At 33.9% G+C, this 26714-nt stretch overlaps 2 protein-coding genes across 9 annotated transcripts; one reads left to right on the top strand and one right to left on the bottom strand.

The window, feature by feature from the left end:
- Window positions 1-225: 225 nt before the first annotated feature.
- On the bottom strand, window positions 226-4867 carry LOC107623400 (uncharacterized). Its single transcript, XM_016325641.3, has 5 exons — window positions 4089-4867; window positions 1544-3767; window positions 1276-1336; window positions 965-1188; window positions 226-536 (listed from the first exon to the last, which is right to left on the bottom strand). The coding sequence occupies exons 1-5, from the start codon at window positions 4201-4203 to the stop codon at window positions 482-484; spliced, it is 2679 nt and encodes an 892-aa protein (XP_016181127.1). The 5' UTR covers window positions 4204-4867; the 3' UTR covers window positions 226-481.
- A 13517-nt stretch (window positions 4868-18384) lies between these two features.
- On the top strand, window positions 18385-26450 carry LOC107623364 (putative pentatricopeptide repeat-containing protein At5g37570). Of its 8 annotated transcripts, none has more exons than XM_088504622.1 (9): window positions 18387-18657; window positions 19948-20533; window positions 21534-21632; window positions 22205-23760; window positions 23847-24014; window positions 24416-24518; window positions 24903-25117; window positions 25369-25431; window positions 25530-26450. In XM_088504622.1, the coding sequence occupies exons 4-5, from the start codon at window positions 22277-22279 to the stop codon at window positions 23899-23901; spliced, it is 1539 nt and encodes a 512-aa protein (XP_088360748.1). In that variant the 5' UTR covers window positions 18387-18657; window positions 19948-20533; window positions 21534-21632; window positions 22205-22276; the 3' UTR covers window positions 23902-24014; window positions 24416-24518; window positions 24903-25117; window positions 25369-25431; window positions 25530-26450. The 8 variants fall into 8 exon arrangements, with proteins under 8 accessions (XP_020970857.1, XP_088360748.1, XP_088360747.1 ...); XM_088504621.1 differs by having other exon boundaries at window positions 21531-21632; XM_021115198.2 differs by having other exon boundaries at window positions 18385-18657; window positions 21531-21632; window positions 22205-24014.
- Window positions 26451-26714: the final 264 nt, after the last annotated feature.

Genomic DNA, 26714 nt, shown 5'->3' with positions numbered 1-26714 from the left:
AAATTCACCAATAACAACAAAACTCTCAAAATTTTGATAAAATCTTCCTAATATGTGGTTTATTTAAGTAATTTAATATCACCTATCTTCAAAGAATCCCAAATAATATATCTTTCATTATTCATTATAAATGCAAAACTATATGCCTTGTAAACAGATCAAGGAATATAGTTACATATAGTATGCTACATGAAATCTAGAATAAATGGAACACTCAATCCTCAATTTTTAACTTTGCTAAATCTACTTGATTAAATCAAGCTCAAAATTTTTTCTTCAACTATAGAAGAATGAAAATTTTACATGTAGTATTGTATAATCTCTATGCAGGAAATATATATATATAGAATAAAATAAATGCAAGTAACTTTGCTACCAGTTCAAATAAAATTTCCATGATGTGATTCCAATAATGTTTACAAATCTGCATGAAGATGGAACAAGAAGCCTTATCAAAACCTTCTTTTTTTATATATTTTTTTTATGCATCTGTTCTTGGTACTTTCATGCCAAATCCATGTTTTGCTTTCTCCACTCTGAAATGGTCAAAGACAAGAGAGTTAGCAACTAACCCTAAGTCCCTAACTGATGTTTGTTATATATATTTAAAAGTTTGTGTGAAGGAAAAATCATGCACCGAATTCGTGTACTCGTTTTACATTGGACATCGTACTGACTCATCCTTGATCCACCATTGGATTGGATTTCAATGGTGTCGATTATGGATGAGACGGCGCAACGTCCCATGTAAAACATACAACAAACATTTCTCATCAAATTATCATATTCAAGCACTAGAGAAATATGGTACTAACATCAGAATTGTGTAAAGCTTTAAGTAACATCTTAAAGAATAGTGACAAGAACAAACAAATGATTGAAAAACCATGGTTTCAGCATATCAATAATTATTACTATTATTATTAAATCAATGGAGCAGAATCATCATAAACCAAGGACTTACGTCGGCGCAAGTCTGCCAAGGCACTCTAGCTCTTCTCCAGTGTCTTCATCTAGGATTCTCCCGGAGATTTCGACGATGTAAGATCTGTCGCTGTCACGGGGAAGTCCTCTTCCAGAAAGCAAGTCCAAATCTCTTTGGTGAAGCTCCCTACCATTCACAAAAATGCCGGTATTTCCACCAGCACATTTTTCCGACATAGGATAATTGAACTCTTCTATAAATGGCTGCAAGAGATTCCAATTTATTCACTTATATTGACCACAAGATCAGCAATATCATAAATGAAAGTGTGACAGAATATTACAACTTACTGGAATTATTCCAAGACAAGGTCCACCCATGACGCCCCAGAATCCGGCCCGAGAATCATACCTAATGAAGCAATAAAACAAATCAGTCACTACAATTCATAAGCAATCAGTAGAAAATTCATCATTTACCAGCAAAATTGTTAGTTTAAATTTCAAAGCTTAACTCATTTTGATACTTTTAGCATTTTTCATTTGAGTCCTTTGATACATATCAATCTAACATCAAAGTTGCAAATGAACGAATAGGTGGAATCTAAAGCATACGAACCAGTAATTTCCGGGACGAATGGATCCAGCTAGCTTTTCCGCCTTCTTGATTGCACGATCCGACAAGGGCTGTCCATTTATGGAAACTTTGCATTTGCCATGATCATCGGTTCCATTAGTTTGAGAAGAATCCCTGAAACCTTTCTTGATAAAGCTTGCGAAAAATGATTCACCACCCTTGTTAGATCTGAGATGATCATGTTCTTGGCTTGCATAGCCGGTATCCTGGGAGGCTCCGGAGTTCGAATAGTCATGGACATCCATTTCGGTTGCAAGCACCACCTCTTTCAAAGAAGTTTGCCTTGATGAGGGAACCTTGTCTACTATTTTGCCTTTTTCTTGTTCCGACCGACTACTTAGGTTGCCTTTACCAAACCGGTTAATCACACGGTTATTATCACTGAAATCAAAATGCTCTTGAAGAGGAAATCCAGCAGGTGGGGGAGATATCACTGCTTTATTCAGGGGAGCAATGGACTTTTCGGCTTCACCTTCGGCAATCATAATTTCTGGACTGTTTTCATCCTCTGAGGTACCTAGAGACGAAGAGGGGAAACTTTGTGTCTCTTGGGGCTTTCTAGAGTTCATTCTTGACTCCACAACTGGCACAGGAGACTCTCTATCCACCGAGTGAAAATCATAGCCAGCATAATCATCTGAAGAGAAGTTAACACCACTTGTGTTCACAGCCTCATTGGCAGTATCTTTGATCGCTGTAGTAGTTTCCTTCACTTCCGAATTAAGAGAGATAATTAGCTTCTTATTGCTGATAGCAAAGCTTATTTCTGAAGAACAAGCCCCACACCTCACTTTTTGCCGCCGTTTTTTCACCACAACCAATGCTTTGATAGGAAGTTGTAGCAACTCAAAGCAATTATAACATGTGATGAACGGAGAACCACCAGCTATAGGATGGATATACCGAGCACCACTTCCTGGCATTACTTTTCGAGGAAGGGTTCGGACAGACTTAGCCATGTTAGAGTTATAGTCACCAGTAGGCCTTCTAGCACGTAATTGAGTTTCATGAACAGGAGGAATGGCAGTTCTTGAACCATGAACATGAGGATCAAATGTCCCCGGAACCTCATGATGGTACAACATGGGATCATTCGGGGTATCAAGGAATCTACTATTAACAAATGCAGGATTTGGTTGTGTCGGCAATGAACCTCTGCGTTTGTTGTCGTAGCAAAAAAAGCAAGCGCAGGAAGGTGGATGAAGCATTGCATTATGTGCATAGAGTTCATATGAATCTGAACTAGTATCAAAATACCGGCCGGGAAAGTAAGGATGCATTGGTTGTTGTGGGAACTGATGGTAAAGCTGATTTGGACCTCTCCTCATTTGGGCAGCGAAAGGATCCCCGAATCGAGGAATGTAATTTGGATTATGCATTGAAGGATGGAAGTTTGACATAGCCATTTCATGACTACTTGTATAACCATACGGATCACGATGATAATCGAAATAAGGTGGCCCAGGTGCATGTTTGTTAGGGCCAAATAACTGCCTTGAAATAGTCCTGTTCGACCTGTCCGAAGACCAAGTGTCCCGGCTGCCATAAGGATCTGGCGAAACTGTCCTTCCTTCGGGACGAAACTGCTCTTTAGAACTATTACCCACTTCAGGAGACCGGTTCAACTGATTTGTTAACTCGTCCAGCTTCCTTAGAAGCTCGGCGCGATCTTGCTCGAGGTGCTGAACCCTGCTTGCACCATCCATGTCTTTCTCACTCCTCCATTGCTTCCCATAATTGTAAGGGAAACTAGAATAGCTGCTTGAAGTTCCCTCATCAGGATAGTTCAAAGTGGAAAACCTCACACCTTCTATATCAACAGGTGGCTTTCTCCAAAATTCCATCTCATTTCTTTCCCCATTTCGCCAATTAGACATGCTCTCGAATAATTCGGGCCCTTTTTCATGCGAATTTTGTTCCGGCTGCCCTCTTCTTATTGATTTACTATCCCCTTCATCCTTGTTTACATTCGAATCAAAACCATTCTTCGAAATCTCACTCTCGTATCCATTTTTCACTTTCTCCAAATCTATTTGACCATACCTCGAGGAGCCACCATTCGACTTAACATCAATATCCGAATTATTACTCAAGTCAACCACACCTTTCCCCCTTGAATTTCCCAATTTAGCTCCATCTCTTCCAACTATTTCTTCGTCTGATATCTCCGATAAGGCACCACTTCCATAACCCTTATTATGCTTTGCTGCAAACAAAATCCATAATAAGAAATCAAAACATCCAACCCCTTTTCCATGCTTTTGTAATGTTCTTCAAGTTCAAAAGATCATAACTCCACTAATTCACATGCCTGATTGCTATATTTTGCAGTAACTTAAAAACCCTTTAATTTAGTTGAATTGCTTAAAAACATAACCAAATTTTAATCCAAAATTTTGCATCATAAACATGTCTTACCAAAATGACCTATAAATCATAATCATAACCTACATGAACTAGAACACCAAAACAATCCAAGAATTAAACAAAGCATAAGAAAAAGAGGAATCAAAGAAAAAGGGTTTACCTCTAAGAACAGCACCACAACCACCACATTGATAAACAGAGTAATCAGCAAGCTCAGGAAGCAGATTCTGGCACTTGGGGCACCTCACCAACCGCATTTTTGAAGAATCCTCCATTGTCAGAGACACAACAAAGGAGGGTTCTAAGCTCTCTAACCAAACACCACCACCATAACCAAACAAACTAAAAAAAGCAAGACTTTATGGTAGAAGCTTCACCATTTCAGCAAAAAGTGAAAACTTGGCTCTCAAAAACAACAAAAATGTTTGAAAGTGAAGTGACCAAACTTGTGGGGTGGCACCAAAATTACAATAAAATAAAATAAAAATAGAAAGGTGGAATTTTTCACACCGAGAAAGAGAGAGAGAAACAAAGATTGCTCTTTTATAATGTTTGGTCTTGTTTTCTTTCCTCTTAGAATCTAAACAGCAAAAAGAGCAAAACTAAGGAGGAAAAGGGGGTAATTTGAGAAGCACAAAAGTGGGGACAAAATTTCCTATGGGAATCTTAGAACTATGCAAAATTGAGCTCTTTTTTAATTAAAATAAAATAAAATTCATTGGTTCATTTCGTTCAATTCCAATTCCATTCCACATAATTAGTTAAAAATGGCAACTTTATGTGTGCTGTGTTGGGTTTTGGGGAGAGAGAGAGAGAGAGAAAGAAAGAGAGAGAGAGTAAAATAGTCATGTTGAAATGGTTTTGTTCATGGTTGTACGGATCAATGGCAGTGTTTGTTGGCAAAAACGAGAGAAAAATCCAAAACCAAAGACAAAGAGTACTTTTATATTCATGTTATTAATTATTAATTAATATTATTATGTTTAAGTCTAGGATTTGGATAATTGAGGTACTATATGGAAATTATTTATTGGTGATTATATTTTTTAAATAAGACAAATATAAAAGGATTTATAAATTCATAAATTCATTTTATTTATCTTCAGTAAAATAGTTTTATATCTATCATTAAATAATTTATGAGAAAAGGACAAATAGGTCCCTAACCTTTTGTCTCGCGGACATTTTCGTTCCTGACCATTGAAAAATACTTTTAAGTTTCTGACCTTCACAAAACTTGGACGGATCAGTCCCTGACGGAGACATTTGGACAGATCAGTCCCTGACGGAGGCATTTGGACAGGGACTGATCCGTCCAAGTTTTGTGAAGGTCAGGGACTTAAAAGTATTTTTCAATAGTCAGAAACGAAAATATTCGCGGGATAAAAGATCAGGGATCTATTTGTACTTTTCTCATAATTTATATACATAAAAAAAACTATTAATTTTACTGTATTAATAGTATAAAATAATTTATATAATAGATTTATTAAAACAAAGTTCTAAAGACAATTATTTTTACTTACTTATACATAACTTCACCAATTCCAATTCTTAAATGTCAAAATGAAATATAATATAAAATGAAGGGCCAAAGGGTAACAAAATCATCCTCTATGTCAAAGGAATGAATCAAAGACTTTTGAAGGAATCCATATCAATTGATTTCACATGGAATTGGAAAAGAGAAGGTTCTAATTAACACTGCTTATTAATGTTTTAGATTAGGTCTATTTGATGAATTCAATTGGAAATGGTCTTTCAAATTGAGTTTAGAAGAGCTCCAATATTACTCGGTTTGTTAGGCTAACAACTATTCAACGGATATCATTTAATTAGAGTTGTTTTTAGGGGCAATTTAATTAGAGTTTTACTTAGTCTCAATCATTCAGATTAAAGTATTATTTTGCTTTCTAATATTTGGACTAAGTCTTAATTCAATTTTTAATGTTTTAAATGTCTTATTTAGTTTTAAAATTTTTTAAATATCTTATTTAAATTCTAAAATTTTTTAAACAAATTTAATATTATCCTAATGTCTTATTTTAGTATATAAGTAACATCGACTCACTAATGATAGCCAACTTAAATTTTTTTTTATTCTAGAGCATTGATGATTGATTGATAGGATTTTAAGATTTTTTTTTTATTTTACAAGAAAGAGATTGAGAAGAAAAAATATTATAAGAAGGTTTTATTATATTTCTCTAACACAAAAAAAAATACATAACTTAATAATAAGATTGTTAACGTCCGCATCACTTACTGTCTTAACTATTTTTGTAAATTTAGCGATAAGAAAACATTGAACTCGTTTAAAATTTTTTGGAACAGAAATAAAACGTTTAAAATGTTAAGGACTAAATTAAAATTTTGTTTAAATATTAGAGACTAAAATAGTATTTTATTTCAATAATTTATTATATAGCTTTTTTATATTTTAAAATATAATTATTATAATTTCAATTAAATGAAACAATTGTACAAAATATTTAATTATGGTCAATATGCTTTTTATGTTGATGTCAAACCAAGACTAGAAGCATAATCTTATTCTTACAAGAAAATAAAATAAAATAAAATAAAATAAAATAAAATCAATATCCAGCTTGCATTCCTGTTTCTAACAACAAATACTCTGTCACTAACCACACGTCTAGCCCTTGAAAATAGAATATTAAATATGAAAAAAACACACTTCTTTAGGAAAAAATAAAAACAAAATTCTCATACTAACAAGTAACAAATAAATAAAGAAAAGTCAACGTGCCCTTAAACCACATGTTTTTATAAAATTCAAGGGATTTCATGAAGAAAAACAATTTGAGTGGTTCCAAGAATATTATAAAACATAACTTATATAAAAACATTAAAATTTTCATTGTATTATTTCTTTAACCAAATAATTATTGCACTTATTATAAATATTTCAAAAAAATTATTGATTATGAAAGATAGTAAGAATAATTTCATTAAAATAATAAAAATATAGATATAGATTTGATTTTGGATTTGGTCATAATAATTAGTAAGAATGAGTTTTGGTTTGGGAGAGAAATAAATGAATGAATGAAAGAGGAAGAGAGAGAAGCTAAGAGGCGTAGTTAGTAGTTACGTTAAAGTAGTGAATTCTGACAAGTCAATTTATTCTGACAGGTCTTATTATCACTTGGCTCTTCTATCTTTCTCAATCTCTAATGTGAAAGAGATCACTAAGTCTATGACTATGAAAGATGATATATCTCAAAAGTAACAAAGTAATTAAAAAAGAATTTATATAATTAATGTATTATTTTGGTTGCATATGATATATTATAATTCGACATATTTAGAATTAATTTGTTAACAATTAAAATTTTATTTAAAAAATTTTTGTTAATAAATAAATCGTAGCATGTAAAAAATAAATTCAAATTTTTAACACTTATAAATTATTTAAATAATCACAGTCAAATAATAAAAAAAATTTAGAAATAGGACTGACAATGGGTAGAGTAGGATTTAGACTTTACCCTAATCTTATCCGCGGGTTGAAAACTTTCTTAAAATTCTACCCTACCCTACCTGCGGGTTGAGAATCTCTCAACCCTAACCCTACCCGCACATTATAATTCTAAACTCTACTCTACCCGACTCTACCTGCAAAAAAATAAATTTTTTTTAAGTAAATATAAAATTCAACCATTCTAAATTTTATACATATTAATAAAATTGAAAATAAAAAATTAAGTTCAAATTAAAATTAAAAACAATAAAATCTTAAAGAAATTCAACATAAAATTATAAATAATATAATTATCAAATAACTTAGTGGTTATTTCAAGTTTTATAAAAAGAATATTGTAAGTTTAACATTCACTTTCTTCACTACATACATAACTTTTTTACATATATATTATATTATATATTAAAGATGCAGGTAGAATAGGATAGGGTATACACTGAACTCGTGCTCTACCCTGCTTGCAGGCAAATTCGCACCATATCCTATCCTATTCACAATGGGTTAGGTAGATAACTCTATCCAAATGGGTTGATTCGAATTGAGTACCTGCAGATAAAATATATATTGTGAGTCCTAGTTAGAAAACAACTAAAAAAAAGTTACATAAAAGAGAATGTACTATTTAAGTATTTATAATAGGAAAATTATTTTTATTGAAAATAGTAATATTTGAAAAATAATAATAAATTATTAAAAAAGGGATAGTTGATATATATATATATATATATATAATGAATAGTTAATAAGTGATATAGTTTTGAACAATTAGTTTAATTTATTTTATCCTTAATTAGATATATAAAAATATTTATTTAAGATAAAAAATAGTAATTAAAAAATATTTTAGATGATAAAATAGAAAGACAATTATATTCTTGCTTCTTTTCTTTTTCTTTCATTTTTCATAAGATAAATAATATTCATAAATCTGTATCTATATATAGATATGTATTAGGTGGGCCCTATATAGGTCCCCACAATACTGGATACTGTACATGGTCCCAATGCAACTATCCTGTATAGTTATTTAATTTTTGTTTGTCCTTTTTGGAATTTTAGTGTGTTTTTTTATACCACCCAAAGGGCCAAAAATATAAGAAGGAGAGGGAGAGAAACCAACCCAAATGAAGATTTCGTTTTCCATACAGTGTTACCGACATGTCTTATTGTCTTTGACTTTTGCCAGTATTTCATGTGCTGGGATTTCTAGCTTAGTTGGGCAAATGTTTTTAATTAATTATACTACTTTTTTAGGTAAAAGTTAGCAATAGTATTTTTTCGAAATGTGAGTTGATTAGATTGTTATTTTTAAGTGTGGAATTGTTTAATTAGAAAACAAAAATTGGGCCGTTTGAGTTCGATTTGTGAGAAGTACAGAAATTAGATCTCTGATTTGTGACAAGTATAGAAATCAAACCGTTCGATTTGTGAGAAATACAGAAACCAGACCGTTCGATTTGTGAGAGGCACAGGAATCGGATCGAGAAATTTCTATTAAAAAATTAAAAGATTTGATATACAAAAATTGGACTCTTCAATTTGTGTATCTTCTATATTTTTTAAAAACACCAAAAATTACAATGTTAAGATATATTACTATTTTACTTTTATTTAAAAAAAACGCCACTAATTATATGTAAGATCTAATAATGCAAACGGCCTTATATATATTATCTTGAACAAGATATAACTTATTAGATTAATTTGCTTGTATGTTGTATCTAAAGTTTTTGAGATTTTCTGATTAATTAGAGCTTTATGTAGGGAAGAATTTATTAGAAAGATAATTATTTATAATTTAATTTTTATCAATTTAAGTTTTTACTATATACCTAATTTTAAGATATAGTATCAGAGTGGTTTTTATCCAAAAATCATTTAGATTTATATTATACAAAAGAAAAACAATATATATAAAGCAAAACAAATAAGATTCATGAATCCAAAAAAAAAAATTATTGTATGAGAAAATATGTTAGAGACATGATATAAGTATTCATATTTTTTTTTTAGTTTTTAATTATATAAAAATTCATAACATTTGTTAGTTTGTAATAAGTTAATTTTTATAGCTGAGTTAATTATATTTATTATAACATATGATATCAAAGTTTATCCTATAATTATTATTCGATTATATTTTTTTAAAAGGACGAAAGATATTATCTTATTAGCGATGATAATTATTTTATTAAATTATATTAAAGACTATAACAAACATGATTCCTAACAGAAATCGTTAAATTAAAAATATATATTTACTATTTTGACTAACCATATTCTAGCATTTAGTACATGATTCCAAACATGACTACTTTTCTATTCACCAAGTTAAATTTAAGGTCGTGTATAAGTGATTATTACAAATTAGTAATTTTAAATGTATCGATCTAAGTAAGTGTTTAATTGTAACGCATAGATAGAGATAAGAATAATCAACCCGTTAATTATGTATTCCATCATGAACACTCATCAATGGTGGCCACATTTAATAATTTGAATGGAAGTTTTAAAGTTTGGTAGATTGCTTCTTCTACTTTATCATGTATGTCAATGGAGTCATCAACAAAGGGGAATGGATCCTCTCAATTAATTAAAAGTTTTCAGTAGCTGTACTAATAATGTTTGAACCATCAATTATTTAAAATGATTTGATATTAATAAGCATGATTAATTTATTTAGTTTTATACAGTATTATATATATTATTATTCTGGATATAGTAGTTGGATATATTTGTTAGTTAAGTTATTTTAAAGTTTAATTTTTTTGTTGGTCTCTATCATTTTAGATATATATATATAATCGAGTTTTTACATTACTTTTAATTTTATAAGTAGATTATTTTTATGTTAAAAATGTTAAAATTAAAAAATATTCTTCTAAAAAAATATGTGGTTAAAAATCTAGTTAGGTTCTTAATTGTGAATATATTCAATTTACGAAAAATATTTAGTTAATTCTAATATTCTTTTATGCTAAGAAAGATTTAATTACAAAATTAAAAATAATTTAGGGACCTAATTAAAAAGAAAAAAAAATATAAAGACTTAACTGAAAATTTGCTAAAACTATAGGAACTAATAAAGTAATTAAACCTTATTTTAATTATCAATAGAACGTTTCTTTTATATAGCCTACTATATGCAGCAATCTATTGGTCAGCAACACACCCTTAATGGAACTTAAATCTGCGACGAATTAGTTTTTGACCTATCGTGGATAACAAAAAAATAATAATAAATAAAGTATACACTATTTAAATAATAAGTCAAAATGGCAAATAAAATTGTATCAATATTATTTTTATAATTGTGGCTTCAATAATATAAACTAAATATTAATGAGGGTTTAAGTATCCCAAAAACGTTTATGCAAGAATACAAACGTTTTTTTTTTAATTATTCACCATAAAACCCTAAAACCGTTTCATGGTTCAAAGCCTTTACATATTACATTATTATTATGACAAATTTTACATTCCTCAAAACGGATTAATTAATTATTAATTAATCATACATGTATATAAATAAACCCATATACATAAACTTTTTCATTTGCAAGTTCACTAATCCATTCCAACATTTTCCCTACAAAATGATACTTGGAATGAAGCACATTTTCTTTTTGCTACAATTATTTTTTATTTCAATTAGGGAAGAAGCATTTTCATTTCAAGAGGGTCATCATCATCATCATCATCATCATCATCATGGAGAGAAATTCAAATTTCCAATTCCAATTCCTATAACAACCGTTCAAGTAACAAATCTTTTGCAAAATGGATTGAGCTTCACAATTCATTGTAAATCAAGAGATGATGATCTTGGTGTTCATGTAGTTGAAAGCAATGGCCAATACCATTGGAAATTCCATAGCAACTATCTTGGGACAACATTGTTCTTTTGTGGTATAACATGGAACAATGGATCAATAGTCTATGATCTTTATAGATACAATAGGGATTATAGAAGATGTTCAACTCATTGTCATTGGATTGTAACAAATGAATTTCTTATTGGTTTTACACAAAAACCTAGACAACAAGATATTACCATATCATGGTTTAATAATAACATAGACATAGTTAATTTCGTCCGAAAATAACTGTCGGCTTTTATGGTTTAAAAATACGATAGTTTTTTTTCGGACGAAAAATATGCTGTTGAAACTTCTCTTAAATTTGTTTTACTTGAATATGATGGTTTTGATTCCATGGTTTTTGACATGATCATGAACTATCCAATGCAATTATGCTACTTATAGCTTTAGCTTAGTTTTGAAGGAAAAGAAAGGGTTATGCATTGTTCTTAATTATCTTCATCACTTTCTTATTATTAACATGAAACTTTTAAGGTAAGGGAGTTTGGATCATTTTTCACTCTTTTTACACTTGTTGATACCATTAAGTTTGATTAGAAATTGTTGTATAAGCAATATATCATCACTTGAATAAGCAATTAGCTAATCCAATGTTATGCTAATATAAATTAGAAGTGATAGATACTTGAGAAAAGGACAAATAGGTCCCTGACCTTTTGTCTCGCGGATATTTTTTTTCTTGACCATTGAATAATACTTTTAAACCCCTGACCTTCACAAAACTTGGATGGATCAGTCCCTCCGTCCAAATACATCCGTCAAGGACTGATCCGTCCAAATGCCTCCGTCAGGGACTGATCCGTCCAAGTTTTGTGAAGGTCAGGGACTTAAAAGTATTTTTCAATGGTCAGGGACGAAAATGTCCACAGGACAAAAGGTCAGGGACCTATTTGTCCTTTTCTCTAGATACTTTAAATGATAATATCTTCATATAAAAATTATATTTAATAAGACTTGTCAATCACTGATGAGAAGAAGAGGATTGACCCTTTTGAGGAGCAAGTGAGATTAGATCATCCAAGACCTTTATCAGAACTTGTTCTTGATCTTTCAATATCATACTCCAAGCTTACACGATGTTTAGCAGCTTAGTTATATATGCAAAAGTTTGTGCTTTGTGTTAATTCATAATACACGTTAACTATCACATAAAAGTGTGTGTGAAAAAATAGTCTAAAATTATTCAACAATGGTTCAACAGCAATGACACAAGGTAGTCAAAATTTCAGTGTATCAAAATTACCACCTTCAATAATAGAGTCATAACTATGAAAACATTGTACCTATTCTTTAAGTGTTTTTGAAGCAGTGCATCAATATCAATTTCTGTGGAAAAAATCAACAAAAATGAGCACCTGCTCAGGATTATCATGTGAAAATATCATACACCAGTAGCATGAACAGTTGCTGCATATTTCTTTTAATGGTAAAAGTATTTCCAGAAATTTTTATAATAAAATCTTTATGCATTAGTCTTTCTTTTGTCATAGTTTTATTCTTCCAATTTGATCAATGGAGCCTCACCTATAATTAAATTCGTGCTCTCCTTAAGTAAATCACATCAAGAATTCTATTGCAATCATAGAACGAAAACTATATAAGACGTCTAATAACATTCACTGGCATTATCATAATTTATCAGATATAGAGCCAATGGAAATTTTATCACATTGTAGGTGAAAATGAAAAATGTTTGAAAGGGACAATATGTAAATTTCGAGTATTTAGTGAATAATTAGTTAATAAATAATTTATTAATCTAAGAAATTGAAAAATAAAATTTTATAGTTTAATGGAGTAGAGAATATTAAAATAAGAATTTTGACACTAATTTTAAAGAATTTGGTCCAAAATTAAACCGAACAAACTGAACTGGACGAACCAGATCTATATTGGGTCCAAGGCCCAACCCACAAGTCACACCCACTTAAATAAAACCCTTTCTTTCTTCCCCATTCAGCAAGAACGCTGAAGCAAGTTCATGGAGGAAAGAACTTGAGAAAATAACCTAACCCTCTACTAGATTTCAACTTCATATAACTTTTGATCTGGAGCTCCGATTGACAAGCTGTCAGCGGCCACGCATTCGTTTCAGAATCCTCTACAAAACCTACCCAACAGTTTGGTAAGAAACTTGAGTTTTCTCACCCAGATCTTCTCATCTTAGTTTCGAAAGTTGTTGAGAATTTGTTGAATTTTGGTGTTTAGGAGCAAATTAGCTTTGTGGATTTGCTGAGTTCTGTCCCAAACTTCCGTCGGTAAGGTGAGGAATATTTAATCCGTGTCAAGTTATCTAATTAGTGAACCCTATGGTAATTTTAGTGTTGTTTGGTGAAATTAGATTGAATTGTGTATTTTTGGAAATAAATTGGTGGTATTGGAGACTTGAAGTTGGATTTGGAGGTCGGAAAAATATGTTTGGTGAGGTCTTGGAGCCTTGGACTATTGAGGAACGGTGACAAATGGTGATGTTCCGGGTTTATCGAAAAATCGGCCAAGGTATGGTTTTGGTTTCTCATATATAATATGTAATGTGTCATGAAAATTTAGGCTAGTTGACCCATAGGATAAGTTGAATTGATTGTTGGTTGAATTAAATTGTTGATTGGGATGCGTTGAGGATAATTGTTGAATTGGTGTTATGGAATTGGTTAAGTGGATTATGAGGTGTTGAATGTTGAGTTGTCTGTGAGAATATGTTGTTTGTGGTAATTGATGAGGATATTAAATAATGATAATGATAGTAGGATGACTTGTGAATTGTATTGCATTGGTTTGTAAAATTGTATATGATGAAACCGCTAAGAATTAGGTATTTGCATGTGATGGTAACGTTTGACTTGTGATGTGGCTGAGTATGGCTGAAATGGTCGAGATGGCAAGGTCTAGGTGCGAACCCGCTTGCGTGTTAACTTGAAAATGTGTTCGAATGGCAAGTTGAGGATGTAGGATTTCCTCTCTTGTCGTGATGGGGATGTGGGGAACGTGGAAAGGCACTCTCCTTCGTATTGTTTTTCTCACATTCTTCTCTGGTTAGAAGGTAGAAAGGCATACTCCTTCGATGTGGAAAGGCACTCTCCTTCGTATAACCTCCAGGAGAAGGTGGAAAGGCACGCTCATTCGATGTGGAAAGGTACTCTCCTTCGTTTATGATCCTCCTGGAGATGCGCAACCTAGAGACAAATGTCTGGATTAGCTACCAGATGTGTTGGGTTCTGGCAAAGTAACCGACGCGTGAGCTCACGGCCAGTAGAACAGGCATGCATCATGTTGCATTTGTTTGCTTTGTTTGGGTGTGCATAATTGTTTTGGTTTGCCTATCTGATAAATTCTATTTAACTGATAACTGCTCTTTAATTGTGTTTGCCTTGTATTTGCTTGTGTTTGTGATTGTCTTTCTGTTTTGAGTACCTTGGTGGTGGACAGGTGATAATGTTGATTTGATTTGAAATGGGCCAGAGGTTGGATTGAGTTTATTTGGGCCAGAGGCCGAACTGGTTTGTTTTGGGCCATAGGCCGTGATTGGTTGGGTCATTGGTAAAGGTTAGAGTCAAATGAGACATGAAGTATTCTGCAGGGTTCGAGTCAAATGAGACAGGAAGTATTCTGCAGGGTTAGAGATATATCGTTATTTAGGTACCTTAGAGAGTTTTACCAAATTTATGGTTCAGTTTATTCCTTTAGGTTTTATAATCTGAATGTCGGCGTTCTAGGATTGCCTCTGGCTTTTTCGGGACCTTATTTATTATATATGTGGGCACCTTGACCATACTGAGAATCCCCGATTCTCATCCCATACAATATTGTTGTTTTTCAGATGCAGGTTGAGAAGCACCACTCTGTATTCTAGAGACTCCGATGAAGTGAAGAACTCTTGGGACTCAGGGTTGTATTTTTACTTATATCTATATATGTATTTAGATTCTCCATCTTGTATTTTATGTTTGTCCCTCTTAAAGGTTGGCTCAGAGAAACAGGTTGTCAGTTTTATGTTTTGGCTTACTTTTGGATTTATTTGTATATATGTATATGTATATACTCTGGCCGGTTTAAAATTCGCAAGCCGAGTCAAGAGCTTTGTTATCTGTATCCTTGAAAATCTTCTAGTGTGTATATATATACCTTTGGCGTCTTACTCTTAACCTACCCAGTTTACGTCTATCGTTCATGTGAGCGTTACGACTTTTGTTCTAAACTTTTATTCACAAGCTTCTAGTTAAAATTCCTTTCAACTATTATTATATATACATATTTTTTTAGAGGTCGTAATACCTCGCCACCTCAGTTTTATAACTTAAGCATAAGACTCTGTGTGGTAGGGTGTTACATTATGGTATCAGAGTAGTTCATTCCCGTAGAGCCTGGGGAATAGACTAAATATGCTTCTGAGCATACTTTGGTTGTGTGTACGTGCTATTTAGGATGTTTGCTTGACATATATAGCATAAATGTTCATGAGCATTACCTTTGGAGATTCGAAGCACTAGACTTTAGATATTAAGACTGATCACCTTAATATCAATTGTTCAGTGTGGACAAGACTCAAATGGCGTCTCGTGGGTACGAGTGAAGTGATACGATTGACGATAGGGCGACTGCACAGATAATTGCTGACGTGATGAGACAACAAGCTTGAAACAGTGATAAAGGCGGTGATGGACCTGGTGATGAAAGAAACCGAAAGATTAGAACTCGTGCAGCTGGAGTAAAGGTCAATAGCGCTTAGTTAGAGAGATAAAGAGATTCAAGGAGTGTTCTGGTAGAGTATGTGAATGATTAAAATCTTAGTGGCTTATAATCAGAGTGACGCTACGGAAGCATGGCAATTTTGGTGGCTCTAAAATTGTATCGATGTGATAAAGGAGTTTTAGGATATGAGGGTGTCTTGAGGAATCAATGTAGGATCGAGGAGTGAAACGTGTGTGTGATTTAGGCTATAACGGACTGAATTAGACTAAGAGATTGGAAAATTGATTAGTGTTTGAGATAGTTGAAAAGGATTAGAGATCGATTTGGTTTGGATAGGATTCTTGGAGGATAAGGGAGTTAGTAGTCAATAAAAAAGAGTTTGACGAAACTAAGAATGAAATAGACGGGTTTAACTCAGGCTTGAAATGGGAATAGGGTGTTAGACTAATGTTGGAGAATGACAAAATGAATGGTAAGAGATTTGTTGAATCTGAGGGAGCGTATATGGAAAATTGAGAGCAAATTTTCGAGAACGAAAATTTCTGTTAGGGGGTAGAATGTAAACCCGGAGTAATTAGTGAATAATTAGCTAATAAACTAATTATTAATCTAAGAAATTAAAAAAATAAAATTTTATAGTTTAATTGAGTAGAAAAAATTAAAATAAGAATTTTGACACTAATTTTAAAGAATTTGGCTTAAGATTAGGCCGAGCGGACCGAACCGAACGAACCGGGCCCGTATGGGCCCAAGGCCCAACCCACAAGTCACACCCACTTAAATAAAACCCTTTCTTCCTTCTCCATTCAGCAAGAACGCTGAAGCAAGTTCATGGAGGAAAGAACTTGAGAAAATAATCACTTAACTTTAGGGGTGAGCACGGGTAGCGGGTATCCGATTATCCGTCCGAACCCGAACCGAACCAATTAAATTGGTTCTGAAACAAACGGGTAATCGGGTCCAATTCGAATCAAACCGATAGTTTTTGTTAGTGATTGGTTCGGGTATCGGTTTTGGGGGTGCGGAACCCGAACCAACCCGCAAACTCGATCATATATTAATTAAATAAAAAATATATATATGGCTTTTCCATTAGACAATGATTATTCATTATTAATATGTTTGGATTTTAATGAGTTTAGTTTTTAATGTATTTGGTGTTTAACATATTTGGATTATTTCTATTGATGTTACATGTTTATTGTACTTGTTGAATTTTTAAGATAAAAATTTGGTTTTTTTTTATGAATTTCAAAGTCATCGGGTACCCAATTACCCGAACCAAACCAATCCGTTCTTAATCGGTTTGGTTTAGTTCGGGTACATGTACAAAAAAATACAAATTCGAACCAAACTGAACCAATTACATTTTGATCGGTTCGGTTCTAATTTTACCATAAATCCGAACCAAACCAACCCGTGCTCACCCCTACTTAACTTCAATTTACTCATTGCTAAATGAATTCGTTTATGATTGAACGTTGACTTTGTTGTCGTAATAATCACTCACTTAAATTTGTTTCAATTTATTATCACGATTGAAGTTATTGTTGTCTTGGTGAAATAATCACTTGGCTAAATTTTATGTTGATGTTTGTAAATCATCTTTTGAGCTAAATCTTTTGTTGCTGATAATTATTATAGTTGAATTTGTCGTTGAAAATGAGGTTCATATTCTCTGAAATAAAAAATTATTCAGTTAAATTGTTGTTTCCATGCTTTCTTTTTGTATTATTATGAATTATTCTTAGTATTGATTTGTGAAAAATACACAAATATAAATATAGATACAAATTAAAATGAAGGAAATGTCGTCAAACTTTAAATTTGTTTTATAAAGATATAGATGTCGATTTTTAGATTATTTTTTGGATTTTATTTACTGATTGTGTTGTCTTTTTCCTTCTCTTGATTTAAATTTAGAAAGTATTTTGTATTAGTGATTAGTTTTTATTTCTTTTTGCATCATTAGTTATATCTAAGAATTGATACTTGATTGTTATTAATATGTTTGTGAAGACATCATTTTAAGTTTTAACTTTTGATTAATGTTCTGAAAATCAGACCAAATCGGTTAGGTATGAAAAACCGCTGAAAGCAAATCCGGTAAAAATCACTGAATCGGCCGAGAACCAGCAGTTGGACTAGACCATGAACTGGCTGGTTCGAAGGAAACGACGTCATTTGCAACTTTGGCCTACTAATTGCTTAACTGAACCACTTCACTTCTCCCCAATGTTCTGAAAAAACCGGACCGAACTGGTCGGTCGAACCCGTCTGACCGCGAACCGATAGCTTAGGCGGTTCGGTCAAACCGGACAGGGACCCGGCCGGTTTACAGGAAACGAGGCCATTTCCTTTGTTGAAAGGAAAAAAAGGGATTGCACGCGTTTGACTCCCTTCTCCAACTCCTTCCTTAGTCATCAGCAAAATGCCCTAGCCTCCACCAAAGAAATCAAACCCTAGCGTCCACCAATCTTGTCGCCGTCTGTTGGAGTGAGAGACTGCTGCTGCCGCCTCCGTCGCACTCAAGAACTTCCATCTTCGTGCTATCGGCGTTCGTTACTTCGCTCTCACCATCCCCTGTTCGCTCTCATCAGTCGCCTGTTCGCCGTGGTCCGTTGCGCTCAACCGCTCTCCGTCGTCCGTCGAAGGTCAATGCTCGCTGCTAGTGCTTGTTCTTCGTGTTTTTTTTAATTGTCTGTTCAGAAACCAAACCCTCTTCATGCTTGTTCTTCGATGGTTAGTGATCGTCGTTTTTAATACTCACTGTTGGTGTTTTGTTTTTCACTGATTGATGATTATTGATTAAGTGTTGTGTTGCTGTTTTGTTTTTTTACTTTGTGCTTGAGTTAATTGGATGCTCTGTCAGTGCTTAGTGCTTGTTCTTGGCTGATTGGCTTTGCTCACTACTCTGGCTTGTTCTAGCCTATTCTTGATTAATTAACTCTGTTACTGGCTTATTGATTGATGCTAAATTGGTACGGATAAACTGTTACCGGCTTGTTCTTGGCTTTTTTGTCTGTTGTTAAATTTTGTTAAAGTTTCTTGATTTTGTGCTCATTACCTCATGCAGTACTTTTTTTTTTGTTGTTAATCATTGTGCTGAGCTTGTTAATCATTGGCTTATTGATTGATGCTAAATTGGTACTGATAAACTGTTACTGGCTTGTTCTTGGCTTTTTTTTATCTGTTGTTAAATTTTGTTAAAGTTTCTTGATTTTGTGCTCATTACCTCATTTAGGACTTTTTTTGTTGTTAATCATTGTGCTGAGCTTGTTAAAATTGGGTTAAAAACTTTGTTAATCTTTGTTAAAGCATGTTAATTTTTGTGTTAACCTTGTGAAAACTCTGTTAAAAACTTGATTGGCTTTGCTCACTACTCTGGCTTGTTCTAGCCTGTTCTTGATTAATGAACTCTGTTACTGGCTTATTGATTGATGCTAAATTGGTACTGATAAACTGTTATTGGCTTGTTCTTGCTTTTTTTCTGATGTTAAATTTTATTAAAGTTTCTTGATTTTGTGCTCATTACCTCACTCAGTGCTTTTTTTTGTTGTTAATCATTGTGCTGATCTTGATAAAATTGGGTTAAAATTGATAATCTTTTGGAGTGTGATGTATAATAGGTTGATTTCAAGCTGAGATTTTCTTGTAACATTGATACTGACAACTGGAATAACTTAACAATTGGACTATTTATTTTAGAGAGGAAAAACATCTACATAATTTTCCTATTTTATTGATGAGCATTTGAGCTGTTTATATTTGAAGCTTGTAAAACAGATGGAATGCTTTCTATGAAAACCACGATTAAGTTTAATGTTCTTCTCACAGTTAGTTTTGCTTTGATTTCATTGAATACATGCATACACCTCAAGCTTGAATATGTTTTGAGCCATAGTATTAAAATGTTTTGAAATTTCTACTTGAAACTTTATTAGGGAGCAGCTCAAAGTTAGGAGTGGAGTAGCTTGCAGCATTGAAAACCATCAGCACAATGAACTGGTGATAGAGGCAGTCATAATAATAAGTAACATGCCAGTAGACATGTTCTGTAATTTTATATTATAGCAATACACATATTCTATAATTTTTATTGTGTTGATGATTTATTGATTGTTTTTTATTGTGTTGATGAGAGTTGTTCTATAATTTATTTATTATTTTATTTTGAAACGATTTTTTCGGTTGAATTACGGTTGGACCGGTTGGACCAGTAAACCAGTGAGTAAAACGGTTCGATGACCGGTCCGGTTCTCAGAACCTTGCTTCTCCCTCCTCTCAGCCTATGTTCTGCTTGCCCCGAATCATTCACTCTCCCTTATCCAACCCTAGCTACTCTTTTCGACCCACTGCCGCCTTTCCGTTGGGCCACTGCTGCATCCATCCGTTGAGCTCGGCCGCCGTCCATCCGTGTAGCCACTGCCCCCAAGTCTCCATCCCCCCTGCTCTCTTCTTCCACGAGCTCGCCCCATCCCCTACTCTTTGCATCTTCTCGCCGTCGTCTGGTCGGCGTCGTCTTCGAAGGTCAGTGAATGTCTTGCTCGCTTGTTCTTCAGTTGTTCAGTTGTTCTTCGTTTTTTTTCTACTTTTTTATGCTCTGTTTTTGTGATTAGCTCTGGTTTTGTGTGTTGCGATTTTATTGATTAATGAATGTTTTGTGATTAGCTCAGGTTCTTTACTGATGTGATTAAACACCATGGCAGTTAGATTACCTCCAGAAACGGTGCCAAGAATTGGGAATCCGCCATATTATTTTTTATTAAGGATTTAGGATTCAATCAAGAATTGGCTTTGTTTGCATCTGCTATAGTTGACTTAGTTAGTTAGCACACTGTGCCAAGAATTTTGCTGTGTGTATATCTGAGTTCAAGCACCTTTGGTTACTTTGTGCAACTTGAGTTACGACGTGCTGTTGTATTAGTCGGGTTCTCTGTCATTGTGCGTATGTCGCTGAAATTTGCAACCTCCATTGATGCACCATTTTGCCTATGTGGCACGTCAAAGATTAGCAACTGTTGGTGCATTTTGTTGGAGAGTGCTATTCTTTGGGGGGCATGATGTTATTTTTTTCTTTTGGGGGGCAATTTTGTTGGAAACCAAAACTTTGGGTGGCCAAAATGCTGGTTTTCTCAAAATATTAGTTGTATTGTATGTGTTCATTATTATTTGATCAATTCGACATATATTTGACAGAGTTTGAACTACTTTTGCTGTTTTGGCATCTCTTTTTCGACTTAGTTCTTTTTGCTTGTCTTCTAATTTCGTTGTGTGTTTAATATGATGTTGAATGCCTCTTTGCTGGTTGCATGATTATCTCCTTTGCTTTCATTCTATGAACTTTCTCTGATATTACTTATTTCCAATTCTTTTTGGCCTTGACCAATTGCATGCACAGCTAATGGTATTTGGTATTATTTAAGAGGAGATTGCTGTTTTTGGCACCCGTATCACTAAAAAGAATTTAAAAACAATCGTGTATGTGGAGCTGAAAGTGAGTGACATATTGTTTTCATGGTTATAGTAGCATGCTTGTCCAAGATCCTACCAAAGGTACCAATGTGGATGATATTTTTTATCAAGCGAGACAGTCAACTGTTGATCCACCTTCTGAAAATACATCAAGGTCAAAGAGTTTGATTCAAAAAGTTCTAGATAATTGAATATTTGTTATTAGTTTGGTTAATTCAATGATTTTTTTTTTACTATCTTAATGAGTTCAATAGTGATGTAATGACTAATAAATGATAAATTATTAATAATTATGAAATCAAAGGTTATATTAGATTTTGGTTGATGTATTACTTTATATTTGGAAGACATTTTAAAATTTATATTAGACTATAATTATGTTTCAGAGTATTTATTCATAATTTATTTATTATTTTATTATAAAACGGTTTTTCCAGTTAGACCACGGTTGAACCGGTTAGACTAATGAACCAGTGAATTAGTGACCAAAACGGTTTGATGGCTGGTCCGGTTTTTAGAATCTTGCTTTTGATGTTAATTTTATTTTTATAATTTTATATTTTATTTAATTATGACCGGGTCAATCGGGTGAATCAGTGACCCATCGGTTGAACCGGTGATCCAGTCGTATGACTGAGTCAATAACCGGTTCGGTTTTGATAACTATGTATTGAAGCGTCATATTGCCACTTTCTTATCATCATTTCAATCTTTTTTGGTGTGTAGATTTATCAAGAATGTATCAAAGTGAATGACTTAAGCAGAGAAATCACGGAGAGCAAAAAGCAGCTCTTTCCAATGAATTCAATATTTCAACACTCTTCTTCTCCGCCACGTTCCACTGCCACCATTACCACCCTTCTCAAGGCCTGCAAGACCATTCATCACCTCTACCAAGTCCACGCCTCCATCATTCAACGAGGCCTAGAGCAAGATCACCATATCATCTCCTGCTTCATTTCCATTTCCGCCTCCTTTGCCACCACTGCTTCATATTACACCGCCGTCTTTGACTGCGTCCTTAGCCCTTCCCCTTTCCTCTGGAACTCCCTCATCGGAGCCCACACCAAAGGAAGTTTTTTTTTTGACACCTTCTCTACTTTTATTCGCATGAAGGCACATGGGTCTCTTCCCGATAGGTACACTTACTCTTCTGTGATTAAGGCCTGTTCAAGCATGTCTAGGTCCTGGGAAGGAAAATTGCTCCATGGCTCGGCATTGAGGTGTGGGGTTGAAGGTAATATGTTTGTTGGAACCTGTTTGGTCGATATGTATGGGAAATGTGGAAAGATTGGTGACGCTCGCAAGGTGTTTGATGGAATGTGTGAGAAGAATGTAGTTTCATGGACGGCTATAGTGGTTGGCTATGTGAAGGATGGGGATATGGTGGAGGCAAAGAGGCTGTTTGATGAAATGCCTCAAAGGAATGTGACATCATGGAATGTGATGATATGGGGTTTTGTGAAGGTGGGGGATTTGGGCAATGCTAGGGTAGTGTTTGATGCTATGCCGAAAAAGAGTGTTGTTTCTTTCACGATCATGATTGATGGCTATGCAAAGGCTGGTGACATGGCTACCTCAAGGTTCTTGTTCGACCAAGCTCCGGAAAAGGATATTGTTGCATGGTCTACTTTGATATCAGGGTATGTACAGAATGGTCAACCTAACAGGGCCTTGAGAGTATTTCTTGAGATGGAGTCAATGAATGTGAAACCTGATGAATTCATATTGGTTAGCTTGATGTCGGCTTCTTCTCAGTTGGGTAATTTAGAACTGGCTCGATGGGTTGATTCTTATGTAAACAAGAGCTCTATTGATATGAAACAGGACCACGTGATTGCAGCGCTTCTGGATATGAATGCTAAATGTGGAAACATGGAAAGGGCATTAAAATTATTTGAAGAAATGCCTAACCGTGATCTAGTCTCATATTGTTCGATGATACAAGGGTTGTCAATTCATGGATTCGAGGAAGATGCACTGAAGTTCTTTAACAGGATGGTGAAGGATGGGCTAACTCCGGATGAGGTGGCCTTCAAAATCATTCTAACAGCTTGTAGTCATGCTGGACTTGTTGATGAGGGCTGGAACTACTTTCGCTCTATGAAGGAAAAGTACTGTGTTAGTCCTTCACCTGATCACTATGCATGTATGGTTGACCTTCTAAGTCGATCAGGGCATTTACGGGATGCTTATGAGCTTATAAAAGTAATGCCGGTGGAATCTCATGCTGCTGCCTGGGGTGCACTTCTTGGGGCATGTAAAGCATACGGTGATTCAGAGTTAGGAGAGATTGCTGCTAATCAACTTTTTGAGATTGAACCTCAAAATGCTGCTAACTATGTGCTGTTGTCTAACATCTATGCAGCAGCGGATCGTTGGATAGATGTTTCCCTTGTAAGAACGAAGATGAGGAACAGTAGGGTGCGAAAGGTACCTGGTTGCAGTCAGTTTAATCCAGACTTGGGCTCTTTGGCCTTTTAAGCTTCCAAAATTGCATATATGAAGCTGTCAATGAGGAAATTCTGTGCGGAAGGTACCTGGTTGCAGTCAGTTTAATCCAGACTTGGGCTCTTTGGCCTTTTAAGCTTCCAAAATTGCATGTATGAGGCTGTCAATGAGAAAATTTTTGTTGCATAAGAGGTGGTGCAATTTTTTGCAGTTGATATGGGAGCTTAGTGGTTGCTCCATTGTTGTTAAATTGAAATAGCATTGACAGGATTGATTTACATGAATAATTATTTATTAAAATATTTAATAAAAAGAGATGATTATTCATGTAAAATGATAATTAAGATCTCAACATGTATTACTTTAAATAATTTAGTCAAATATATTAATTTATTTAATTCTTTTTTACTATTTTTTCACACACACTTTCGTGTGATAGTTAATGTGTATTATGAATTAACACAGCCCAAACTTTTGCATATATAGCTAAGCTGCTAAACATCGTAGACCAAGAATAAGTTCTGATAAAGGTCATGGCTGATCCAACCTCACCTGCTCCTCAAAAGGGTCAATCCTCATCTTCTGATCAGTGAGTTTATCTCTCTCAATACTACTGTTGTTATTAATTCAATGTGATAAGAAAGTCTAGTTATGTGTTTCTAGTGCTAGCTTTATTCATAAAATAGGAAATGGACTTCTGATAGCAATAATTCTTTGATCTAGCTGTGAAATGTTGTGTTTATAATAGGTATCTAGAAATCAAGATAATAAAGAGGAAAATTGACATGCATAATATATGTTACAGTTGTGATTTGAAGTGAGGAACTTGAACTTGTAATCTATTGTTTTGATATGTAGTTGATTGGTTCAAGAAAAGTGAAAAGAAAGATTAAAAGTTCAAGTTCCTCACTTTAAATCTAAATTGTAAATGTTATGCTTAACAATTCTAAATTGTTTTTCTGTGTTTTTTCAGGTTGATCTTGAAAGAGTTGTAAGGGACACTCATGGTTATATAGGAGCAGACCTTGAATAAGAGATTTTATTCTGCAGTGTATAAGAGAGAAGATGGATGTGATTGACTTGGAGGATGAATCGAGTGATATTGAAATTTTGAATTCTATGGTTGTCACCAATGAGCACTTCCAAACTGCTTGGGCTTCTTCAAACCCATCTGTGTTGTGTGCAAAAGTGAGTTCCCTTGCTGAATTCTCAACCTGAATGATTCTAAGCATGATTAATCTTTTTTGATTGCATAAACTTTGGAAAAGAAAGACACTACTCTTGCAAATATATACAATGCATATTAATGTCTTATCCTTTGTATTTCCTTGTATTTATTAAGTTCTGTTATTATTTCAGTTACAAAATTGAATGAAAATGTTCTGTTATTATTATGTTGACCTTTAATGTGGCAATTGTTTACGTGAACCATGATGGAGGTTCCAAATGTTTCCTATGATGATATTGGAGGTCTGGAGAATGTTAAAAGGGAGCTTCAAGAGGTGCAACAATTTGAAACTTTGATTTCATATTCCGAATCTTAAATGTGTTGTATATTAGGTATGTTTTTACTAATAAACTATCCTTTTCCTCCATGTAGTCAAAGATTTTCCTGCAAGAATCTATGTCCCTAAATTCAGCATACAAGTCAACCAGAGTTCTGCCAAGTGCCAACCACCATATCAACTTCGGCACCAAACTTAAACACCAGCCCATGAACTCCCCTAACCTAGTCCAACAACGAATAACACTTGAACAAGCCAATAAAAGTACTGTGATCAGGTCTTAAGAAATGAACCTCCTCATTTCACTAAACAACCTCTTCACCACACCAAATTTACCAACTTGAGCAAATCCAGAAACCCTGACATTCCAAGCAACAAGGTCCCTCTCCAACAATTCATGAAAGACACAAGAAGCACTTTTAAGATCGCTGTCACTGTTAAAGTACATATACACAAGAGAGCTCCCAGCAAACTTGTCCCTCTCAAGGCCACACCGAACCAACACACCATGAAGCTGCAAACCAACATCCCTCAAACCAGGATCAGCACAAGCATGGAGCAGTGCAGATAACGTGTACTCATTGGGACTCTCACCAACCTCACGCATGTGATTGAACATGTCAAAGGCTTTTGGGAGATACCCATTTCTAAGATTTGCAGAAATTAAGGTTGTCCAAGTGATAACGTTCTTGTGGGGCATTTGGTCGAACAGGTGGTGGGTATAGCTGAATTGGCCACATTTTGAATAAAGGCTCAAAAGGTTATTTGCCAAATGCGTCTGCGAGATGCATTAGGTGACTAAAAGCTTTACATGAATTTGTTTGCACTCTGCGAGCTTTGTGGGGTTTGAAGACTTCGCCAATGACAGCAAAAACTGGTGAAGATGTTTAACTCATTGTGATTGGATTGTAACAAATTAAGTTCTTATTGGTTTTACACAAAGACCTAGAGAATAAGATATTACCATATCATGGTTTAATAATAACAACATAGACACAGTTAATTTCGTCCAAAAATAACTCATTTTTTTATGTATCTAGTTACGAATGGAATAATTATATATATAAATACGATAGTTTTTTTTTCGGACGGAAAATATGTTGTTGAAGCTTCTTAAATGTGACATGATCATGAACTATCCAATGTATATGCTACTTGTAGTCTTAGCTTAGTTTTGAAGGGAAAGAAAGGATTATTTATTGTTCTTAATTTTCTTCGTCATTTTCTTATTATTAACATGAAACTTTTAAGCTGAGAGTTTGGATCATTTTTCACTCTTT

Source organism: Arachis ipaensis, chromosome B2 (assembly GCF_059453495.1).
Source record: "Arachis ipaensis isolate K30076 ecotype BB chromosome B2, ASM5945349v1, whole genome shotgun sequence".
NCBI classification, from domain to species: domain Eukaryota; kingdom Viridiplantae; phylum Streptophyta; class Magnoliopsida; order Fabales; family Fabaceae; genus Arachis; species Arachis ipaensis.
This window is presented reverse-complemented; position numbering and strand designations above follow the sequence as displayed.

Bases quoted from the DNA above. Each gene is read 5' to 3' on its own strand.
- LOC107623364 (XM_021115198.2), top strand. From the start codon at position 22,277: ATGAATTCAATATTTCAACACTCTTCTTCTCCGCCACGTTCCACTGCC.
- LOC107623400 (XM_016325641.3), bottom strand. From the start codon at position 4,203: ATGGAGGATTCTTCAAAAATGCGGTTGGTGAGGTGCCCCAAGTGCCAG. The intron at 1,189-1,275 runs GTAAGTTGTAAT...AATCTCTTGCAG, and splicing joins CTTGTCTTGGAATAATTCCA to CCATTTATAGAAGAGTTCAA. The intron at 537-964 runs GTAAGTCCTTGG...TGACCATTTCAG, and splicing joins CTTGGCAGACTTGCGCCGAC to AGTGGAGAAAGCAAAACATG.